Source organism: Colletotrichum higginsianum, chromosome 6 (assembly GCF_001672515.1).
Source record: "Colletotrichum higginsianum IMI 349063 chromosome 6, whole genome shotgun sequence".
Taxonomy (NCBI): Eukaryota; Fungi; Ascomycota; class Sordariomycetes; order Glomerellales; family Glomerellaceae; genus Colletotrichum; species Colletotrichum higginsianum.
Window position 1 is genome coordinate 1,678,439 of NC_030959.1, and position 22,536 is coordinate 1,700,974.

The following is a 22,536-nucleotide window of genomic DNA, read 5'->3' on the forward strand; positions in this document are numbered from 1 at the left end:
CGGGGCACTCGGCTAGTTGGGGGCGGGACGTCACTGTCCACTACCCATTCACTGTCACTGATCAGTGGTCAGTGTCTACCTAGACTGCCCAGCCAGCTTAGAGTGTGGGTGCCAGAGTGGAGACAGGGACGGGGACGCTCACGCAGGCCGCGACGGCAAACGGGCTGTGCGAGCGCGGTACGATGCATCTATATGTACTCTGTACACTCCAATGCCATGCCATGCCATGTCAGCCTCTGGCCTGGCGGGTCAAAAGCATGAGTGTTTTACGCGGAACATTGACATCAGGAACATCAATAGGTACTATGGGACTGATTTGCGGCGGACCCGTCTGGTTGATATCCATTGACCATTGTGATGGGATGCCAGTGTCGTTCCCTGGGTCACCCAATGACAGGTCCAAGAGCGCGCCACCTGCCGCTGCCGTATCTTATCAATGCGCAGTAAGATGGCGGTCAACCCGAGTCTCGACGAAACACGATACGATATGAACAGTATACACCACCTGTCTGGGTACCGCCTTGCTGTGTAGGTACGCGCACGATACACCTCGCCCAGCCAGGTCCCGAAATTGAATCTATACGTGTAGTTGCCGTTCGTATCGGTCGGGACGTCAAGTCAATCCTGTGGTGGGTAAGGGGTGAAAGGGGGGAAGGGGGAAGGAGCAGACATGGAGCACACGACCAGCCCAGACTGGGTTATCCCAAATCTTGGGTTCCCTCCTCGAAGAGTCATTCCATCGAGAACGCCATATGAAGCCGTGAACAGCTCCAGCTTCCCACGTCATATTGCGCAGGGACGAGCGTTGAAACGGTTGCAGAACAGGCCCCGAGCCGTCTTGTGCTGGGTGCCACGAGGACGCCGGGAACCGCGGGTGCGCCTCTCATGACCGGTCCCTCTTGGAGCCTTGGCCGACAGAGCCGCGATTCGCCTGCCAGACACACAATACCTGCCGGCGGTTCAACTCGACTATTCGGCGACTCCGGATACTGGTGGCTGACGGCTGATTGGCCTACCCTTACTGGGTAGGGGAGAGGAGGGTAGGGTAGGTTGAAGCTCAATACTGGGTATGGACCTACTGTAAGGAGCCGTGATGGATAGATGGCCGGGCTTAGAGATAGGCGGATAGACATTTGGGCGGACACATGTCAGGGCGGCTGACTGCCGTTGTGCGCCGGTTGCACGAGGCGGGTTGCAGGAGCTGAAACCGCTGCTTCGATCTGGCTGTCCCGTGGCTCCGGGACCGGGAGCTCCAACACCTACCTCTACCTACCCACCTAATGTTGCCTAGGTAAGGTAGGTAAGTGTAAGTGTAGGTAACCACAGCCCACTCGTCCATGGGAAATGACAGACTGTCTGCCACTTTGACAACAAGACCTTGAGTGGCAATGACAACGACCGAGAAAGGAAGGAAAACTCAAGACTCACGACGCCCTTTGCTGGGGTACCGATGCGTGTCTATCAACGAACGGTAAGTATCTACCTCCTTGTGTGTGTTGGTCCGGGAGCGAGCGAGCTCATGCTTCACCGACCTTCAGAAAGGAGTGGCTCGGCAGCACCCGGACCCGCGGCACCATCGGAATAAGGTCGGGCCCTGTCAGTGTCATGTCATGTCATGTCATGTCATGTCATCCAACTCCCTGCTGGTCCGCTCAGTGATCAGTCCGTCAATTGGGTATGCATCCGTAAGATAGCACGGGTATTCTATTCAGGTACCTACTTTTACTTCCGTTTTTCCCTCCCAAGCCATCTTAGCCTGTTTGCCAGACTGTCCAGACCCATCGCCTGCGCCCCCCAAGTCCAGGACACTACGCGCTACCTTCATTGGGTTAGACACACCGACTCCACCTTGAACTTCCCCTCTTGCTGCTTGCACCGTGTCTGTCTGTCTGTCTGCCATCGTCCCCTTTCTCCTGAGTCGCGCGCACTATTCTGCCCCAAGACCACCACAACCGTCGTCACCACCACCACCACCTCAATCCGCCAAAACACTTCGGGCAGCACAGGTGGAGCCTCATCTTCCACTGCTGAACCATTCTTTTGTTGCTCCATCTACCACGCCATCCGAACCATTGCGTCAAACTCGACGACGAGGACCGCCTTCACTCTCTACGCCCCCTTCTCGAATGTAGACTGGCTCGCCGCCATCCTAACCCGTCTCAGCCTCCGACAAGCCTACGAATACTTACCCCAGCCTCCCCGACGCATGATTGAGGCAATGGGAGTCGTCGCGCTTCCCTTCCTACCTTCGACATCGGGCGCCCTTTTCCCCATTGCATAATTTCTCCCATGCTACATCTTGTTGCTTGATACCCCTTCCTGTCCCGCCCGCCTAACCGCCCGATCATCCGCCGCCGCGCCCCCCCTCCCTCGCTCCCTGCTTGGCCTGAAGGACCCCTCGATCTGCCTCCCGATCTCGACGAGCCGCACCACGCCTTGTCCAACCAAAACAAGTCTCCTCCACAAACCACGCCAACCCGCGCGTGCACATACGCTGTCGCCAACGTCAACCGTTGCACTCCTTATTCAATCATGGCTGGTGTCTTGAGTAAGCGCCAGCAGGCCCGCAACGAAAAGGTCCTACACGATCTGGTCCAGTCAGTCCCAGGAAACAACTTTTGCGCCGACTGCCAGGCACGGAATCCAGGTAAGCGCCGCCCTGTTCTCCCGCTCAGACCTTTGTCCAATATTGACAGTAGTTCGCAGCATGGGCCTCATGGAGTGTAAGTGCCGTTGTCCTCCGTCCATCCCGCTCCATCGATTCGACGTCAATTCGAACAGTGTATCGAAACGCGCGAGCAATACTGACACGGGAACGCAGCTTGGTGTGTTTCTTTGCATGAGATGTGCCGCCATCCATCGAAAGTTGGGCACGCACATCTCCAAGGTGAAATCCTTGAGCATGGACAGCTGGTCTAACGAGCAAGTCGAGGTTCGTCCCAAATTCGCTTTCGTGAACCTGCACGGTGACGCCCTAACCCGTAGACCGCAGAATATGAAGAAGGTCGGCAATGTCAGATCCAACCAGATCTACAACCAAGACAACAAGAAGCCACCCGTCCCCGTCGATGCTGACGAGGCCGACTCGGCCATGGAACGTTTCATCCGCACCAAATACGTCAACAACAAACCTGTTCCCGTGAGGAAACAACACTCCAGTCTCTCGGATGAGGGTATCCCACCGCCGTTACCACCCAAATCGGGAGGCAAGTTCGGCTTCCGATCTGCCTCGTCAATCTTCCCCCTGTCGTCTCGCTTGAAGAAGGATTCGTCATTGCGCAGTACCATGTCGAGCCCCAGAGACATGCCTCGAAGCCCTTCGCCCACCGATCTCCCAAATAAGCCCTCCAAGGTGTTCGGCGCGAGTGTTTCCTACGAACAGGAAGACACAGAAAGGAAGCTGGTGAGCTTACGGGACATGGGGTTCTCTGATGGCCAGCGCAACGCCATGGTGCTGAAGGGAGTGAGCGGAAACCTGGAGAGGGCCATTGAGACCCTGGTGCGATTAGGAGAAAGCGACAGGAGGTCGCCCTCTCTGACTGGGCCTCGTGAGAGCTCGTTGCGCGGATCACGATCGCATGCGAACCTGTCGGCGTCCAGCGGCCTATCTGCGCCACAGCCAACATTTAGTGACCACACTCAGTCTCCTTCCACCGCCTCCAGCAACAACCCGTTCGATATGCTGCCACCGCAGCCGCAGTCTTCGCAATCGACCGGCACGCTACAGAACAAGAACCCATACGCGAACAACCCCTTCGGAGCACCGACTCAGCAGCAACAAGACGTCAACCAGGCCTTCGGCAATCTGTCGCTGGCGCCCGCCCAGCCCCTGTTCCCTCATCACACCGGCGGTCTCCCGGCTTCGCAACCGTTCGCTCAACCTCAGCAGATGTACCACCAGTCGATGACGCCGCCGGTACCGCAACAGCAACAGAGCTACAACCCTATGAGCTTTAATAATAGTAATATGACGTATCCTCAACCAATCCAGCCGCAGGCGACAGGCTACAACCCGTTCTTCACGAATCAGATGCAGCCTCAGCTCCAACAGAACCTGGGTGTCAACACTGCCCCGACATCGAGCCCATTTGCCAACAACCCTTTCACGCGGTCTCCAACGCGGATCCAGTCCCCCTCTCTAGGCCAAATACCCGAGCAGTCGCAAACAAGCTTTTACACGGACTCGCCGCAAACGGCCTCACCCCAAACCAGCAACCCGTTTTTTGCACAAAGAGGCTCCCAGCTGCCACAACCACCACCGCAGCAGTCTTATCAGCAGCAGTTCCAGCAAGAGCAAAATCCGTTCCAGCAGCAGGGACAACAGCACTTTCAGCCACAGGGACAGCAACACTTCCAACAGGGGCAGCCGCTCTTCCAGCAACAAGAAACGGGGCAACATCAATATCAAGCTCCAGCTCCTCAGCCAGCCTACCAGCAGCCTCAGCGGCCTGACAAGGCCTCAATCCTGGCCCTTTACAACTATCCGCAATTGGCTCCTCAGACTTTTGCTGCCCACGCCCAACCACAAGAAGCGGCGCAGACGGAAACCGCGGCGCCTCGGCAGCCGGACCACGACACGAATGGATCGATGCAGACGGCAGGGAACAAGAACCCGTTTTTGGCAAACGGTACGACATCGCCTGCCGTGGCCCCGGTCCAAGGAATCGGAACGGAGGTCGGTCCGCGCAAACCGGGCGTCAGCCGGGAGAGCATGGCCTTCACGGACATGCAATGGACAAACGGTCGTCACAGTCCCGACGCCTTTGCCAGCCTGAGCGCGAGGCACATGTAAGCCCGGGGCGGGGGGGTGGTCCCTCATAAACCTTCTTGTACATAAATGCGCTCTGTTTCGTTCTTTTCTTCTTTCGTTAAATGTAAGATATCGCCGATTCGAGGACGTTGCCAGTATTTGCATGTCTTGACGTTTGGTTGCCCACATAAATAGCGAGGGCTCTTGTATAAGACGTCAGCCCCTTTTGATTTTTAGAGGGGGGGGGTGTTACTTTATGTGCCATCCGAAATCAGACTTTATGTTTTTTTCCGGTCTGATGTTGCGAGCCCACGTTGCTGTTTACATTGTACACACCTTCCTTGCCTACCGATACCGTGGTTCCCCCAAATGGATTTGGGGAGACTTGTTCCGGGGGAGGATGCGGATCCCTGCGGGCCAGTGAAGACCGGCCCCGACGACGCCGAAATCGGGCATGTCGACCGCACTAAACCCGGATCGGATCTTGCACCAACAACCATCCTCCGCGGGGTAATTGCCGACTACACCGATATCACCGCTGACCGATTTCAAACGCCGGATGTGACTCAGATCCCGGCTTGACGAGTACAAAGACCGCGAAGCCAAATTCTATCTGTCGTAGGGCGCCATGGTACACTCTGTGAAACCATAATACCACTCACATTACGAGAAGACCTTGAATTGCACCTTTACCCGCCTCCGGCATCATGGCATCTTTCGACTTACACGCTCGGCTCCGCGCCGCCCTTCCGGACGGAAACAAGGCCCCCACTCTCCCCTCCTCGATGGCCCTCGCCAACGCGTCAGCTTCACTTCCACGGCCCACCAAGAAAGGCTACCTTTCACCGCTGGGAACCGAGGCCACGCTCACCCACATCCTCGACGAGGTCGTCCCAGGCCTCAACGGGCAGGCGCGGAGCGGGCGATACTACGGCTTCGTCACGGGCGGATCGCTGCCCGTAGCCGAGGTGGCGGACAACATCGTCTCGGCGCTGGACCAGAACGTGCAGGTGCATCTACCCTCGCAGACGGTGGCGACGGAGTTGGAGAGTGTCGCTCTCAGGATGCTTGCTGATGTGCTGGGTCTCGAGGACGGCGTGGGCGAGGCGAATGTCTGGGAGGGGAGGACTTTCACGACGGGTGCGACGGCAAGCAACATTATTGGTCTGGCCTGCGGAAGGGAGGCCATCATCGAGAGACGAGGCGGCAGGGTCGGCGAGGCGGGCATCCTGGGCGCGTGTCTGGCGGCGGGCGTGAAGGAGATTCAGGTACTGACGAGCATGGGACACAGTTCGCTGTTCAAGGCGGCGAGCGTCGTCGGGCTAGGAAGAGCTAGTGTAAAAGAGGTGCCTGCAAGCACTGACGAGCCGTGGAGGTTGGATCTGGACGCCTTGGAGAGGGCCTTGAGCAGAGAGGGTGTGGTGAGTATCATTGCCGTGAGTGCTGGGGAGGTGAATACGGGCAGGTTCGCGACAGGTGGGTTCGCGGAAATGAGAAGGCTGAGAGACTTGGCTGATAAGTTTGGGGCGTGGATTCATGTCGATGGAGGTACGTCTGTCGTTTGCGCTGTGATCCCAAGTCGAAGCGTTTATGTTGCTGACCGATGAGTGTAGCTTTTGGTATCTTTGCGAGGGCACTGGAGTCGACGCCCGAGTTTGAGAAGATTAGGGGCTTGGCATCGGGTTTGGAGCTTGCGGACAGCATTACTGTCGACGGACACAAGCTTCTGAATGTGGTGAGTATGATTCTTGGGTAACCTCTTGGACCAGACGATCTATAAGGGGTCATTGGCGTGGGAAACACTGACCATAATTCGTCATAGCCCTACGACTGCGGCATGTTCTTCACGCGCTCCCTCGCGATCCTCACGTCCGTCTTCACAAACCCCAACGCAGCTTACCTCTCATCGGGCCCTTCATCCATTCCCTCCCCGCTCAACATTGGGCTCGAGAACTCGCGCCGCTTCCGGGCCCTTCCAGCCTATGCAGTGCTCCGATCCGAAGGGCGGACTGGCATCGCCGCAATCCTGGGGAGAATGGTCCTTCTCGCGCGCCGGGTGGCTCAGTGGATTCGCGAGTCGGAGGCGTATGAGCTGCTCCCCGAGGGGGCCTGGGACTTGAAGGAGACACACATGGTCGTCCTCTTCCGGGCGCGTGATGAAACGGTCAACGAGGAGCTGGTGGGACGAATCAACGCCACACGAGAGATATACGTCAGCGGAACGAGCTGGAAGGGGATGAAGGCCGTGAGGATTGCAGTGGGGAGCTGGAGGGTTGACGTCGAGAGAGACTTTGACGTCGTGACGCGGGTGTTGGGGGAGATGGTCAGGGGATAAGGTGGTGAAGAGGGGGGAGGGGGGACTTGGGCCTGGAGGCCATGGCAATGGTATACCTAGGTGCGTAGGTCTGACGAGCTGTAGTCGATATGGTACCCGAGGGAGGTGCCCCCACTCTATGCCCTCTCTCGCTCTTTCTACCTCAACCGACCCTCACGTGTTGTACCTTACTCGTGTTCCTATCACAGGAGACCAAGAAGACACCCTCTCTGTTCGGTCCCAATTCATTCGTAATGATATCGCTAACATAGAGGCGGACCACTGAGCGTGGTGGTAGCGATCGAACCATGCGATGTGGTAGTATCCCATGGGGCGGATGTTAGAATCTTACCCGGGTGCCCTCGATTTTCACCAATCCCTAACCAACCAATTGACTGATGACCAACCAACCGAACCGATCGATTTGACTCCCCGGTAAGTGGACGGTAGCTTCCGCCGGGAGAGTGGACTCTTTTGACCTTTGGACGGTACTACCATTTATCTAATAAGGACTGCCCTCTTTGTCTTCCCTTGGTCCGGTCTCTGTACCTGACCAAGGGTATGTATTACAAATGTCCTACGAAGATCTTGTTGGTGCTGGGAAGATGAAGAGTTGACCACTTTTTCCTTACTGCGGCGACATAGCCTAACCACGGCGACAGACATTCATACGTATCTTGTAACCATCTCGAGCAAGAATGTTGCAACAAATCCGGGACAACACACCGACCTGTCCCTTTCTGCGTCGCCCCCCAGTTTACTGCATCGAAGTATAAGGAGGATATGACAGGACGAAGGCCGGCGCTGGAGCAACCTCATTACTCCAAATAACTGCCCTTCTACCCCTAAGCTTTTCTGGGAGAGGAAAAGACGGCGATCTAGCCCAAGGCCTTGGGTTGTTCTCACCAGCTGTCGACCGACATCTCGCAGACTAAGCCCGCAGGCCTTCTATCTTCAGACGACAGGGGACCAGATGCGTGCTGACGCTCGAAAGCCGCCGGTGGAGAATGTCACACAAGAGCATGGCGAAGCTTTGCACAACGGGACAGGGATCCATCCAGCCACAGGACGTGGGAGCCCCAGCAGAGCGTCTCGAACCTGCTGTGCCATCCGAGTGCCTACCTAGGTACATGTCATGACACCTCACATGACCGTTCATCGAATGCCTACCCAGCACGACTAAGCGCAGGAGGAGACGTTGGCGTGCCGAGAGAGAGAGAGAGAGAGAGAGAGACCCCACAATCGTTTTGGCATCCCCTCAGATATCGTGTCCTACGTAGGGTTCCAAAGACATGGTAAACACAGATATGGCAGGTCATTATCTCAACTTATGGGCCGGAACGAGCTTGCGATGACCCGGGGTGTTGTCGCCGAGCACCGCGAAACCGTCGAATGTAAGTTGCCGATCCAACATATGGCTACTTGTTGTACGGTCTTGGTCCCTCTCCCTTTAGTCACCCAAAGATACGGGGGCAAGTAACACTTGAGACGTCTTTGGCTGCAAGATCAGACCCTTTAGTCATAAACCGACAAGCTATTAGCCCGTGCCATTGACATTTTTTACTCACAACATGACGGCGCATCGTGTTTCCGTGCTTTTCATGACGATTTGGATAACTCAGTCACAATTTACTCTGGCTGTGGACTTAGCACGTTCCTCATTTGTCTTGTTTTCGGAGTGTCTACAATTGATACTGTAGTGGCTATAAAGTACATAAAATATGTGGTTCTTTAGACTTGGCGTCTGTGAGTTCTGCGAGTGCTGTCGGTGATGTGTTTCAATGACGATCCTTAGCGGGATCTCCCTCTCGTGACCTCTTCAACAGGCCAGCCCGTTTCCACACTCCTCTCACCCCTCCTCCCATTTCCTGATGTGTACCGTCTTGATGCTCGTAACGTGTCGAAGCAGCCGTGTGACCCTTCCTGGCCCATGTGCTTTTTGTAGGGGGAAAAAAAGAAAAGGGCCCTTCCCCAGCCCGAAAATGGTATCATTGTTGTGCTTCGCCCTAAACGCCCTTTGATGACTTGCCGTAACGCCGGCGGAATGAAAGATGAAGTGGTGTATAGAAAAAAGCCCTAGGCTGTAGTTGTTTTCCCTCGCGATAGTGTTTCAGTGGTCAATTCCGTGTCATGGCCGAAGGAGGGCTCATGATGGTAGGTGGGGGCGTTGATGACGACGAGCCGGTAGCAGTGCCATAATCGGGTGGCATGGAGCCCCGGCTACTACCTGCTGTGGTGCCGATGGGTGGAGGCGGAGGAATAGCACCGGTTGCGGTGTGCTCGACGTGAGCCATCTCGAAACTGCCATCACGGGGGAGAGTCTGTCCCGGCTTCGCCTTCGGTTCGTAGGCGGGAGGAGCCTCGCCGAACTCGTCCAGGCCCTCGTCGCTGCGTGTGGTCCATGCCCATCGACCATTTCGTGATGAACGTTGACCCCTTGTCCTTTGGCGATTGGCTTCCAGATCGCGGCGGGGCCACGGACGTTGGAGACCAAGCTTGCGGAGACGGCGGCGACGCTGGAACTGGATGAGTGTTGCGAGAATGCCGATGGCGAGGAAGACAACGAGGGGTGTGAGGATCCAAGTGTAAGGCGTATCGGACAGCGAAAGCGAGTTGCCTGTGTTGCCGAGAGAGCCATCAGAGGAAGACATGATGGGCGACTGGAGGTGAAGTGAACGACGGAGCTTGATCGGGTGGGAAAGAGCGAACAACCAATGTTGCTTGTCTTATTCGGAGATCTGCAGGAGTGGGATGAAGTAAGGCGTGACAGCGGCTGTGACGGTTGTTCAGGGTTTCGTGGTGAGTGGAGAGAGGGGGCTTCTTGTTTGGTTTGTTGGATTGGATCGGGTATTGTCGTCTATTCTTGGGATGAAAGGGAAGGAAAGCTGTCGGCCGGTTGTACTGGACCGTCTTACAAAGACGCGGAGCAGAGGGCGAAACAGGGAACGGATAGAAGCAGCGATGGTGGTGCAAGGGCGAGACGTTGGCTCTTTCACGTCATCATAGCGTGGCTCAGATTCTCGGGATTCGCTAGCGTTGTCTAGATGTACCAAGCTTTCGATAGCTGGGTCGCTGTATGTTGTTGTGGTGGAGCGGACCGAACGGTAGCCGAAGGAGACGGAGCGGACGGGATGATGTGACGAGATGGTGGGAAGAGATTTGGGGTCGACGGGAGCTCGGTGCTCGGTGGTTGGCGCACGCAAGGAGGGAGCTTGCGAGCTATGATGATTTAATGGGGCTCATGTGGGTAAGTCGGGCCCAGTTGATGTTGTTTCTTGCCTGATTGCAGGTTTGCAGGATGCAGATCGGATCGCGGATGGTCGGCCTGGTTGGTGTTTGACGTACAAGGTAGGGGGCGAGACAATGATGGAAGGAAACGAAGAAGAAGAAAAAAGTGAGAGTCGAGGGGAGGGAGAGGGAGAGGAAGAAATGGTGGCGGCAGTAGATATTGGATATTTGGCTGCAAATGCCAAACACGACTCAATAGCGGAGGGGTCGAAAGTGGAATTCCAGCCGGCAGGGGTTGGAAGGAAGGAAGAAGCCGAGAAATGAACCATGTACTGCGTGCGGTCTGCAGGTGCTCTATGAACCTTGAAGCAACCAACCCCCTTCGGGCTGCTATCAACTTCTAGGGTGTGGATGGTATTGTCTCCGTATCCGTAGTGAGCCTGGAAAAGGGCTGATGTTGGTCTCGTTGATACGGGGGATGTCTGGAAGACGAGACAGGGTTGGCCAGGTAGGAGATTTTGGGTATATAGCCAAGTGTATAGCTCGTGGGTCGAGCTTCTATTAAGCCACGCCAGCCAGGAGGACAATTGTATGAGGCTGCCACGGCTTCGGGAAGTGCGTGCGAATGCGGATGGCCTCCGTGAGCGTGAGCGATTGCGAAGTGTGAGCGTAGGACAACCAGGGGTAGCAGTGCCAGTAAAATAAGGTACCACCAGTAGGTGCACCGCTGCAGTCTGCTAAATATGGCTGATGATGGCCGAATGTGCTGAGAAGCAAGGCGCCGAGGGTCGGGGATGGGGTGAAAACCCTAGTATGAACGAAATCGATGGTTGGGACGGAGGGGAGCGTCCTATCTATCAGGTGTCGGATGGTTTGACTGTCTTGGGTCAGCCATCTGTGCTGGGCGAGTGTCATTCTGCCAATGTGTCATTCTGCAAATATTCAAGTCGAACAGAGTTAAGCTAGTGCCAACGGGGATAATTGCACCCAAGGTCAGGATGATTTGGGCCCCATATGCGGTGGACGGCCGCAAAGTGTACTTGAATCAGTGTTGCATCTCATTCTATTCTCCAGAGACAAAATGAACCGGGGCCAAACAAGCAACAACCCTGGGCCAGACGGGCGCTGCCAATCTACAGGGACCGTCTTGGCTTTTTTTCTTCTCTCTTCTTCCGGGGATCCCACGTCATGCTCAACGCGAGCCCGTATCGTGTTTGGCAGTGAGCAGCGTCAGCAAAGCAGGAAGGGATGAACGAAACTGGTCCACCGATGACTGAGAAACAACTCAATCCCCAACACATCAAACAAAACCCGGCTATCGACAGCTTGCACGTTTGGCATCTGCCAGCTTACGTCTCGTCTCCTTGGGTACTCACTTACTTACGTACCTAGTAGCCAACCTCCATGGGCAGGTTGAACACACACGCCTGGCCTTCCTCGGCCTGAGAGCCGCCTATGAGGAAAGCGAGAGAGAGAGAGAGAGAGAGAGAGAGAGAGAGAAAAGAAGACATTGTTAGCAGCTCCCTGGGATTCTGGAGAAGGACGTGCAAAGGGAACCTGCTCTAGCTGCCCTGCATAGCGGCTCTGTGAGGCACCCCACCCACCCGAGGCTCTCCGTATGGACCGTATCCTCCCAGGTGCATATGCCGTCGGACTTGGCGTCCCCCTTCGTATCCTCTCGACCTCTCCTCCCCCATTGCGACCTGCACATGGCGGCTGTTTCAGAGACTCGCTTCGTTCCAGAGCTACAGATTGTCAAACCAAATGCAGCTGCTGCTGCCACCCTGTCACAAAATAAACGAGCATGGCAAACGAGCAAACAATGTCTCTTGCGTGGCAGCCGTGCCGCCCTCCTCCTGCCTGAGTCCCCTAACCCAAGCTTCATCAAAGTTGCCTCGGCGATTCCGTGAGAATGCGGCAGAAGCCACGTCGACTCGGTTTGGGAACGGGTAACCGACCGGAACGAATCTGCCTCGCTCTGCCCGCGCTTCAAAGGCGACATCGCGTGGCGTCCGTCCATACGCCGACCTCACTCACTCACTACGACCGTAATGCCCAGCTCCGACCTACACACATTAGGTGGATGAAGCTGGCAAGGGAATTGTAACGAGGAGAGAAGAAGAATGAGACGGGGAGGGAGAGCCAAATTGGACGGTGTACCCTGTGACCGGACAGAGTGGAACTGAGTCGGAGGAGCCAGCCATATGCATCCCTGACGATCCGATGTTCTACAGTCTGACAGTGTTGGAGTCTCACATTCAATCTTGCAATCCGCCACTGGTTGGCTGACCAAAACCAAATGCCAATTTTGAATTCAAGCTGGCATAGCATGGGTGTTGGAAATTGGCCCTTGCACATCAGGATCGGGTGGAAAAGCCTGTGGGGGCAAGACTGGCCAACCACCGACGCTGCTTCTTCTCCGTTCTTCGTTGTCCTTGCCTCAGGCCCCTGCTGCACAGATCAGATTACGGATACCCTGCAACAGTGCAAGCTGACAGCCTCCCGCTTTGAATCCACTCAGGTTCGTCACAATACTCTTGAACCCCCAGTAACTCAAGCTCAAGCTCATCACGCGACCACCGCCGCACCGCACTTTTCGGACTACGTCACAAAGAGGTTTGCGAATAGCCTCACTCCACTGCGATTTCGTCCGTCTTCCTCTCACGTCACGTCACATCTGTCGACAGCCATCATGCCGCGCGCCATCAGAGGTAAGCTCATCCGTCACGCACCGCCTGCATGCTGTGTGCTCAATTGGATACGTGCCATGCCCGCCAGCTACTGATTGACATGGTACTGACATTCCTGCCCCGCCTTGCTAGGAGTCCTCATCGAGTGCGACCCCTCCATCAAGTCCATCATCGTCAACATCGACTCCAACAACCACGACTACATCATCGAGGACCTCGACGACCAGCACGTCGTTGTCAAGGAGAACATGGTCGCCGCCCTCAAGAGACAGCTTGACGAGGTTGGTTCCCGATTCCCGATTCCCGATTCCCGATTCCGTCCATCTCCGGAACATTCTGCAGGGAGTTAGTTGGTTGGGCATGCACGCTAATGAACTATTACTTTCAGCGGTTGAAGGAGACGCAGCAGCCCGACGAAAGTTCGGACTCTGATTGATCGATGGCGACCCCGATCTATCCATCGTTTAAACGCACTACAGTACCTTCCAGTGTCCCCATCTCTACTACGTGCCTTCGTCTCTGCTGCTAGTCGCCATGTAACAGTGGCTGTGCCGTCCGCCGCCTGGCAACTCTATGCAGTGCCACCTTGGCGTCCTGGCACAGTCGTGTTCTATGATACATCCAAAAGGGTTTAGACATCCTTGATGCCATTATCCCTCGAAGGTCAAGTGAGGACGCAGGGTTGGTTGAGTTGGAGACTATGAGCTACTGGACAAAGGGAGGTTACGTCCGCACATCTCGCCCAAGACATGCTGTCGAGCATGATGCTGTTCCGTTGAGGCCCTCATAAAACATGTTCATTAGAGCTTCTCGAATGTGGGCTTCTTCTTGGACAAACCAGACATCAGAGCGGTCTGGAGATCGCTCGACTGCAGCATGGCCGAGTTCCAAACAGTCGTGTAGCGCAAGTCTTAGCAAGCATATTAGCACGGCCTCTCTCAAATAAACTCACAAGCCTCGCCATTGAAGCCAGGCACTGCAATCCCACATTCATGAAATGGGGGAGCCAATGCAAACTTACTTTCCTCGACCGAGTGGTCCCTCGCGTGGTTCAACAGCTCTTTGGTGCCCTGCACCGCCACGGGGCTCTTCTCGGCAATGAAGGCCGCGAGCTTCAGTCCCGCCTCGACGGCCGCCTCCTTTGACTCGAGCACCCGGCTAACAAAGCCGACGGACAGCGCCTCATCAGCCGAGAAGTCGCGCGCTGAGAGGCAGACGTCCTTGACCCATGATGTATTCCCCACGAGCTTGGGTAGCCGGCTGAGCGTGCCGAGGTCAGCGGCGAGACCGATGTCGACCTCCTTGACGGCGAAGCGCGTGTTGCGTGCGCAGATGCGCACATCGGCGCAGCACGATATGTCGATGGCGATACCGATGGAGACCCCGTGGAGTACGCAGATCACGGCTGCATGCTGTGTGAGCTTACATTCCTGAACTCGTTTGCCGGCTTCTGATCATGCAAAAGAGGGGCGGGGGCGGTTGATTCTTCGGGGTTTCAGGGCAGGAAGGAATGACCTACGCTTCTCGCACTTTTCCGCCGCTGCGATAGCGTTCTGGAACTCGACAACGTGCCGACGCATGACGGTCGCGTACCGCGCGGGGTCCCCTCCGAGCCCCGAGCCGAGCGGGCTGTTGGCGGCATCCTGAACATCGAGGCCGGCGGAGAAGGCGCGGTCGCCGACGGCGGAGAGGACGACGGCGCGGACGTCCGGGTCGTGACTCAGGTGGTCGAAGACGGCGCCGAACTCGCGCCAGACAGGCTCCGAGAAAGCGTTGAGCTTTTGCGGGCGGTTTATCTGGACATGTACGACAAAGGGCGCCGGTGAGGTGACGAGAAAATAGGTGTAGGTGTAGTCCTTGAAGGTCGCCATGCTAGCGGCGATGCTTGTGATGCTGTTGAGAGGTGCGAAGCAGGAGGGTTTCGAGAGTGATGAGACGGTAAGTAAAGCCCGGGGTCGTTAGTATGTTTGTGTGCTTCTAGATCCTTGTGGATGTATTGGGATGATTGCGGCTCGGCTCACAGTTGACAACTTTTTCCCGAGAGCGACGTGCGACGTGCAGCTACGATGGCTTACCGCTGATAGTGGCTGACGGCACCGACCGAGTTGCCGAGGCTCGTCTCGCTCGTCATTCCCAACCAGACTAGTGGGTGCGCCTCCCCCGCTTGATCTGGGGTAAGATGCCGTTCGTGCCTGGGGCGTGGGATTAGTGATCCCTGAGCAGCGTTGTTTGCTTCTGAAAGTCCACTATAGCGGGCGGGGAGGGTTCTCCCAGTTTTGGGGGGGGGGGGGGGGGGGGGGGGGGGGTTCTTTTTCTCTCTCTCTCTCTCAAACATTGCCTTCGACCCCGTAACTCCGGGTCGGTTTGCTCATGGTTGCTGGATGAGATCGTTGGGGCAGCAGCACCAGTTCTGACTCTCTCTCTTCGTTCCGTGTCAGCCATGGACCTCCTTCTCATGTATCGTTAGGAACACAGGCAAAAGATTTCGTGTAGTGCATCACTACATACACTCTCTTATAATCTTAGGATCGTCTGAGGTGCTCCGGACTTTTGGTCACGTTTTCCCCATGTCGAAGCGTACGCTTCCAGCAGATGGTCCTGCTGCTATTCACGGAGAGTCACCTTGTCACATCCAGGTACCCCATCTTTAAATCCCTCTTCACTTCCCCCCGTAACTCGGAGCTTCTGCGTTGTGTTGGCCGTCGCCATACTCCCGTAACTCCTGGGTTCAGTCCTGTCTTCCTGATTCCTTCTCAGCATTCGCCAATACGTCTCACAACATTTTCGATTTGGCCCTAGGTACCTAGGCATTATCTAGAAGGAATGAATGTCCCACCGGGGTGGGGTTGTCACTCGGGGACATCAATCGAGTAATATCTTAGGCCAGTTGGTACATTAAACAGTATCATCCAACCAAACGGGTAATCATACACCGTTGAGGTGGGGATGTATTTGCTTGGAGAAAATGACTGAAAAACAAGCCCCTGGCATAGAACGGGTGTGGTCTGTCGCGAGTCTGTTTGGGTCCGACGAAGCAATGGACATGGAGAAATTCCCATCGTTTCCTCGTGCGACAACGTTGCTTTCCCAGGTTTTTCTGTTTTCCTTTCCCCTTTTTCTGGGCAATCGATTTGTACTAACTATCAGCGGTGGGTTTCATCATGTCTTGAACGCAATCACGGTTTCCCTCCTGGTAAGCGGAGGACGGCCAATGTCTAGTTCTTCAACATCGACACCCGCCGGCCCTGCTTCGCTTGTACTCTCATGTTCAAAACATCAGATCGACCACAGAAAACGTTTCGCAGCATCAAGCGAAATATGCCGAGAGGGTTCGATCGGCTTCGGCGGCTGTGATGGCTGTGATGACTCGATGCGCCTTCGTAAGTCGGTCGGAAATCCCCATCCGGCTCGCCCTGTTGGCTATCGGGGAGTAAGGACTTAGCCATATTGCCAGAGTTCCAATTAGCCATGCGAACATACATCGCGGTGTGTTTTCGCCCAACATATCAGCACATGGCCAGGCAAAACCATTGCCACAGACAGTTTGTCTCCCTCAGTGTAGAATTTCAATACTGCAAGTGGAGGTCCAATGTCATCATTTGGTGTCTTTGGATGTGAAAGGGGCAAAAAGAGGACTTCTAAACGCTTGCCTGTATTTCTCAAGAATGTAAGGAAGACAGGCAGTGGAAGTCTCTAGTGCTTCGTTGTACTGTATGGAGATACCTTCCTAGAAAAAGGTGCGAGACAAACGTACGTTTACGTCTGTCGCTATATTTATGAGGCTCTTCTATCCTTCATAGCTTTGAACCGGCTCGTGGATGGGGAAACAAAAAGCCGAGTGCAGCTGTGAGTCAGCTGGAAAATATCCGAGGAACCACATTCTCTTTTTGCTTAACGAACATACATGACTGAGCAGGTTCAATTTGTCAAATCGCACCGAGCAGCGGCTTGAGCACGTGTCCGGCCCCGAAGCTGGCCGGAAAGAGTAAAGCACCCTTAGGAGCACTCGACAGGGTATACAGAAAATAGAGTGAGGTTTACGGGGTTGGTTCGGGTCCGTCGTGAGTGTCGAGGGAAGAAGAGACTCTGGCCGGTTGCATGCCATCTCCCACCTCGCCACCCTGGGTGGTGGGTGGCTCGGCTTGACTTCCTCATCACATGGTGTCTAAGGCGAGCAAAGACCGAAATCCTTTCGAAGATGGAACGGTCGCAATGAGTGGTAGATGACTCTGACATGGCGTTTTGCAGGACAAAAAAGGGAGGGATGGGGCTTGCTGCGTCGCCCTCTAAGCACAACAATAGCCATCGTGTTTTGCCGATAATGAGCTATCTTTTAACAGAAAGCCCAGGTTGAATGAACATGGTGACATTCTAAGCCATCTTTGCTTCTCTGGGGATGTTTCTATGAAGGAAGGAGTTGCCTGGGCCAGACGTTGCTTGCGGAAGGCACACATACCCATCTTGGTACAATCGAGTACATCTCTGGCTCGCCACATTCGACCAGTAGGCAGTGCGGCACACAGATTCTCCCTCCATCATCACCGACCTCTGTTCGTCCCTCAACAATTCCTTGAACACCTATCGACGATAACTCCCTTATACCCTCACATTGATATCGTTATCGTCACTCCGCTCATCCATAGCCCCATGCAGCATTCGTCTTGAACCCCATGTCTCAGGCCAGGCAAACGCGGTCCCTGACGCCTCCAACCGAAGTTCAGCGCCTAACAGATCCCAACACTTCAGCCTACAAACAAGCAGCCTTGCGACGATACAGTTCGGCCGAAAAGCTTGGCGGGAACCCCTCCAATATCCTTAGCTCACACTCTCCATACTCGCCACCGACTGCTGTTCGTATCGACTTCTGCTGCTCTTCACAGGAAGATCTCGCCCTGAACCCCCAACTCCTGGCGAAGGACCCGGAGATGTTGTCAAACTTCTTCCACCCAACTAAAGCTGATGACAATCGGCAAAGAGAGCGATCCGATACGACTGGCGATTTTGACGAAACCCCGTTGCCGAGCCTCCGACCTTCAATGGCTGACATGTCGTTGAAAAAGGTTGAGGGTGACGTCGCCTCAAGCATTTCCGCGGCCAAAAGTGGTGCCTTCCGCCATGCCCTTCTCCAAACCTCTTCCGGGCGCCCGAATATCATCGATAAGGACTTGCCCGTGCCTCCTATTCTGAGTCCACAGGCGAGCAAGAACCATCGCTCGGACACACAAGACGACAAAGGTGACTACGAGAACAGGTTGAAAATTGCTATTCCGTCCAGGAAGTACCCGTACACCCAGCCGCACGACAACACTTTTCCTTTTATCGAGTCACAGCCTTCAGAGTCCATGTCTAACATCAACCCGTCCTTTCCGAGAGAAACGGTCTGCGTGGATCCTCTTTTGCACCCGGACGAGTCTCATATCAAAGCCCACCACCGCGGTCTCCTGAAAGGTGCCGACTTCTGCGATGCTGGCGTTCAAGGACAGCCGATAGCCCAGTTGCCAGATGCATCCTCAAGCTCTTCCTCGTCATCGTCCACTTCCTCAGAAGCAGCAGTCGTCCACGCCAGAGTCCGCCGTGCCATGACTGGCGACGACCTATGCCTTTCCACTGTCGAAGTTACCGTTCCAAAGCACGGCGGCCACAGCCATGCCACAAAAATAAGGCCGGCCTTTAATTCACCCGCCTTCCACTATCCCAGGGGGGACCAAGAACAGAAATCCCCTATTGGAGTTTCCAAGGTACGGCCTTTTGACCCAGCCAAGGAACATATGTTGCCTGAAAGAACTATCCTTCAATCCTCGGCTGCAGCGGACGACAACAACGGAAGCCTTGCGGCCATTCCTATATCCAAAGTACGCCCCTTTACCCAGGAGCCACCCCAACTGAACCGCCACGCGGGGCATCAGCTGGTTTCTAAGGTACGCCCTTTTAGCGAAGAGTCCAACGCCGACACCGAGAAAAACCGGGCGGGATACTTTGCGGTTGGGTCGGACGAATCGGCGAAAGAGGACCTTGCCAAAGTCGATAAGTCACGATCCTCTGCCACCCCGCGTTCCAGAGCAAGCACTATCGACTACAAACGCACTGCACAGTGGATAAGACAGTTGCTGAAAAATCCAGAGACACACACTGCGAAGTTGACTGAAAGGCCTTCCAAGGAGAAAAGGACATATTATACTGCACTGAAGGACTCCCCAGAGCACAGCCAAATCTCCCGCAAAATGACTCGACATACAACCCTGCCGCCGTCCGATGTTGAGCCCAGTATTTTCCAAGACACTTTTGGGGAGCTTGAGCGTCTGCTCCACGAAGCATTGGCGTTGGCCTCACGAGCCGTGGACCGCGAAGAAGCAAAGTCTGCCGACTCTGAGCAATCCCCACGCAACATCTCGAACGGAGTGGCACCACTCACGGCCCCCGACGACGATACTGAGCAGTTCTCAGACATCGACTTGACTGACAACAAAGTGACCACCAAACCCGCCTCGAAACGCGCTGCCACGTTTCCCAATGCTGCGCGACCCAATGAGAGCAATGTGGACGATTTGTACAGAAACATATCTCTGACCCCTCAGACAGCAGAACTCAAGAACATGCTTGGGCAAAAGATTAAGCTGCACCGAGCAGTCGCGAACACCAAACGTAGGCACAAGACCCGTTCACGTCAGACTGCTCCTGTACCAGAGAGGATTTCGAGCAGGAAAAGGAGTAAAAGTCTGAAGACAACGAAGCGAAGACTCAGACCATTGCCCACAGATTCGGATGTGACCAGCATGGATGGATCCAACGACTCCTCCGATGTCAAAATCTCGAATCAATCGCAAACTCAAAACAGGAGCAGTGGACCTACCCGTCCTCGGGCGAGCACCAAGCGAATTCCTTTCATGTCTCACAAGACTGGCGAGAATGTTCTTCCAGAGCGAGATCCGGCCGGACGCCCGATCCATAACAGCCGTGGTATCAGCCTACGCGGCAAGTCCCATGTCAGTCTGCGTGGTACGCAAGCATTCAGCCTGGCTAAGTCGAAACGACGCCAACCAATTGCCCGAGACTGGTCTCCGGTTCGGAAGAGAGCCATCGCAGCCGTGGCTTGCATCAGTACGGCTCTCATTGGCATGGTCATCGGAATCTACGCCGGCTTGGTACCATCGCTGCAATACTACATTCTCGACACGAGTCACTCAATCATCAACGGAAACGTCGGCTGCTTCCTAGGCATGGCTATCCCGACGTTCTTCTGCTGGCCACTTCCCCTCATGCATGGGCGCAAGCCATACATCACAACTAGCCTGGTCTTGACAATGCCGCTTCTATTTCCACAGGCTCTGGCCGTAAGCGCCCAGCGGTTTTATAATCTCACCGGATAGAGGATGGTGCTGCTGGTGCCTCGTGGCTTCATGGGTATCTGCCTAGGATTCGCAAGCATGAACTTCCATTCCATTCTCACTGACCTCTTTGGCGCATCTCTCATGAGCAGCAATCCTCACCAGGAAGTTGTCGATGACTTCGACGTAAGGAGGCATGGTGGCGGCATGGGCGTTTGGCTAGGCATTTGGACTTGGTGCTATATTGCATCCCTCGGTTTCGGGTTCCTGATTGGGGCGGCCGTGATCGACGAGCTCCAGCCAGCGTGGGGATTCTACATTAGCATCATTCTCGTGGCCGTGGTCCTCTTACTCAATACTCTCTGCCCCGAAGTGCGCCGCTCCGCCTTCAGAAGATCAGTCGTGGAAGTAAGAACCGGCACTGACATCACCCGACGCGTTGCTCGCGGTGAGATCATGATGCACCGCGTCAAAGATGGACCCAGGTGGTGGGGGCAGGAGCTGTACCATGGAGTCGCCCTTTGCTTCGAAATGCTCCGGCAGCCCGGCTTTGCGACCATGGCCGTTTACTCTGGCTGGATCTACGCCCAAGTCGTTCTTATCATTGTCTTGTTGGGCTCACTATCATCAAGATTCTATCGAATGCGGTCGCCATATGTCGGACTCATGGTTGCAGCGATGGCGTTTGGCGCTGTTGTTGCGATACCGTTTCAAAAAGCAAGCTACTTTTCCCGGGCAAGGCATACACAAGTAAACACCAGCCGTTTGACATTCGATAAGCAAGTCACATGGACATCGCATCTCCTCCGCCGCTCTGTGTTCGCTGTCGGTCTTCCACTGGCAGGCCTTGCATATACCTTGGTGAGCACTGGCCCGCCAACGCATCCAAGTGCGCCCGCCATTGTTGCGGCTATGATCGGTTTTCTTTCCTGCTTGGCAATTTCCGAATGCAACGGACTCATCATGGAAACTTTTGATACTTCGGACCTTCAGCCTGGGATGACGGGCCGTCATCGGGGCAACTCGGATATCGCCCAGAAAAAGAAGAACTACTCAGCCTATCCTCGTGTCACCGCCGGATTCGCCGTTTGTCATTCAATGGGCTTCATCTTTGCGGCAGGAGCAACTGCACTCGGCGGCATGGCGCAAAGAAACCTGGGTCAGAGAGCAGCTACTGGGGTGGTTGCCGGCATACTGCTTATTCTGACCGTCATGCTATTGCTGTGCCTGGTCCGTTTCAAAGAAGTGGTCATCATCCCCGAGAGCAAAACCGACGAGATGGAAAAATGGACTGCCGCCCGGAGACAGTCCATCAAACGGCGCGATTCAATGCCGGCTGGCGCAGTTGACGACAAAGATGTCATCGCCGAGGAAGAGCCGTGGCGTCCTTTCATCGTTGGCAATCCCACCAACAAGACACGACGAGTCAACGTGCTTGAGCTGGGTAGTATGTCGCGTTTCACGGAGATCAGGAAGAGGAACAAACTCATCGACGCCAACCAGCATCTTAACCGAGCCGCTCTGGATGCTGGGCTGGATGCCCTTGACGATCAAATCAGCGACATCGTGAGCGACATTGTCAGCGACGCCAAAGATCTCGTGAGAAGAAGCAGTCAAAGAAGTCAGCGAAGCCAGCGCACCTCCCACTCGCGGCGGAATCATCGAGGCGCGTCAAGCGAGAACAGCGGCAACTCTTCCATTGAGATGACTTCCGTGGACGACAGATTGTCACTCAATAGCCATCGCCCTCGAATGCCTGCAGATGTCTACAACGAGCGAGAGTGTCTTCGAGGCCAGACGGTGAAGGAGGAATGAGCGGCAGAATTGGAAGAAGTTGAGTCAGGATCGCGCACGCCGTCACCAACTTGAGAGACCACCTACAACGTTTCGAGTGCATGCATGCTTGTGTTGCGTGAGAAACTGGAATTCATGGGCGATATAGTTTACAAAAGCATGACAGGGGGGAAATAGAATGAGAAACCCCGTTTTTCGATCCTTTTCGAAGGCCGACTCCATTAATGTCATGACCATCTGCCATCTTTCCCTGCCTCTCTCCTCTACATCCATCTTAGGCTCCTCTTACCCAAACTGTCGAATCTAGTGAGGGTGAGGGGACACAAGGAAATTGTGCTAATCATACAGATAGTAACCCCAGGAAAACGCATGCTGGGTCTCGCGGAGAGCGTGGGGTATAGATGGAATCTTTTGCTTCGCCATGTACAAAGGAGT

The 22,536-nt window shown here is 55.1% G+C and overlaps 8 protein-coding genes across 8 annotated transcripts; 6 read left to right on the plus strand and 2 right to left on the minus strand.

Annotated features, from left to right (window-relative positions):
- Positions 1–2,532: 2,532 nt before the first annotated feature.
- Positions 2,533–4,792, plus strand: CH63R_08922 (UBA/TS-N domain-containing protein; the record flags this gene model as incomplete). Its single annotated transcript, XM_018303896.1, has 3 exons — positions 2,533–2,647; positions 2,707–2,723; positions 2,822–4,792. The coding sequence occupies 3 exons, from the start codon at positions 2,533–2,535 to the stop codon at positions 4,790–4,792; spliced, it is 2,103 nt and encodes a 700-aa protein (XP_018155919.1).
- Positions 4,793–5,119: 327 nt separating this feature from the next.
- Positions 5,120–5,332, plus strand: CH63R_08923 (uncharacterized protein; the record flags this gene model as incomplete). Its single annotated transcript, XM_018303897.1, has 1 exon — positions 5,120–5,332. The coding sequence occupies one exon, from the start codon at positions 5,120–5,122 to the stop codon at positions 5,330–5,332; it is 213 nt and encodes a 70-aa protein (XP_018155920.1).
- Positions 5,333–5,457: 125 nt separating this feature from the next.
- On the plus strand, positions 5,458–7,085 carry CH63R_08924 (Pyridoxal-dependent decarboxylase; the record flags this gene model as incomplete). Its single annotated transcript, XM_018303898.1, has 3 exons — positions 5,458–6,298; positions 6,364–6,485; positions 6,573–7,085. The coding sequence occupies 3 exons, from the start codon at positions 5,458–5,460 to the stop codon at positions 7,083–7,085; spliced, it is 1,476 nt and encodes a 491-aa protein (XP_018155921.1).
- Positions 7,086–9,181: 2,096 nt separating this feature from the next.
- On the minus strand, positions 9,182–9,715 carry CH63R_08925 (uncharacterized protein; the record flags this gene model as incomplete). The annotated part of the gene is made up of 1 exon (XM_018303899.1): positions 9,182–9,715. The coding sequence occupies one exon, from the start codon at positions 9,713–9,715 to the stop codon at positions 9,182–9,184; it is 534 nt and encodes a 177-aa protein (XP_018155922.1).
- Positions 9,716–12,984: 3,269 nt separating this feature from the next.
- CH63R_08926 (Transcription factor TFIIH complex subunit Tfb5) lies at positions 12,985–13,414 on the plus strand (the record flags this gene model as incomplete). The annotated part of the gene is made up of 3 exons (XM_018303900.1): positions 12,985–13,003; positions 13,115–13,327; positions 13,371–13,414. 3 exons carry the CDS (start codon positions 12,985–12,987, stop codon positions 13,412–13,414), a joined length of 276 nt encoding a protein of 91 aa, XP_018155923.1.
- A 368-nt stretch (positions 13,415–13,782) lies between these two features.
- On the minus strand, positions 13,783–14,853 carry CH63R_08927 (Enoyl-CoA hydratase/isomerase; the record flags this gene model as incomplete). The annotated part of the gene is made up of 4 exons (XM_018303901.1): positions 13,783–13,892; positions 13,935–13,958; positions 14,004–14,387; positions 14,502–14,853. The coding sequence occupies 4 exons, from the start codon at positions 14,851–14,853 to the stop codon at positions 13,783–13,785; spliced, it is 870 nt and encodes a 289-aa protein (XP_018155924.1).
- Positions 14,854–17,652: 2,799 nt separating this feature from the next.
- Positions 17,653–20,349, plus strand: CH63R_08928 (Polyamine transport protein; the record flags this gene model as incomplete). The annotated part of the gene is made up of 1 exon (XM_018303902.1): positions 17,653–20,349. One exon carries the CDS (start codon positions 17,653–17,655, stop codon positions 20,347–20,349), a length of 2,697 nt encoding a protein of 898 aa, XP_018155925.1.
- A 57-nt stretch (positions 20,350–20,406) lies between these two features.
- On the plus strand, positions 20,407–22,122 carry CH63R_08929 (Polyamine transport protein; the record flags this gene model as incomplete). Its single annotated transcript, XM_018303903.1, has 1 exon — positions 20,407–22,122. One exon carries the CDS (start codon positions 20,407–20,409, stop codon positions 22,120–22,122), a length of 1,716 nt encoding a protein of 571 aa, XP_018155926.1.
- Between the last annotated feature and the right edge of the window lie 414 nt (positions 22,123–22,536).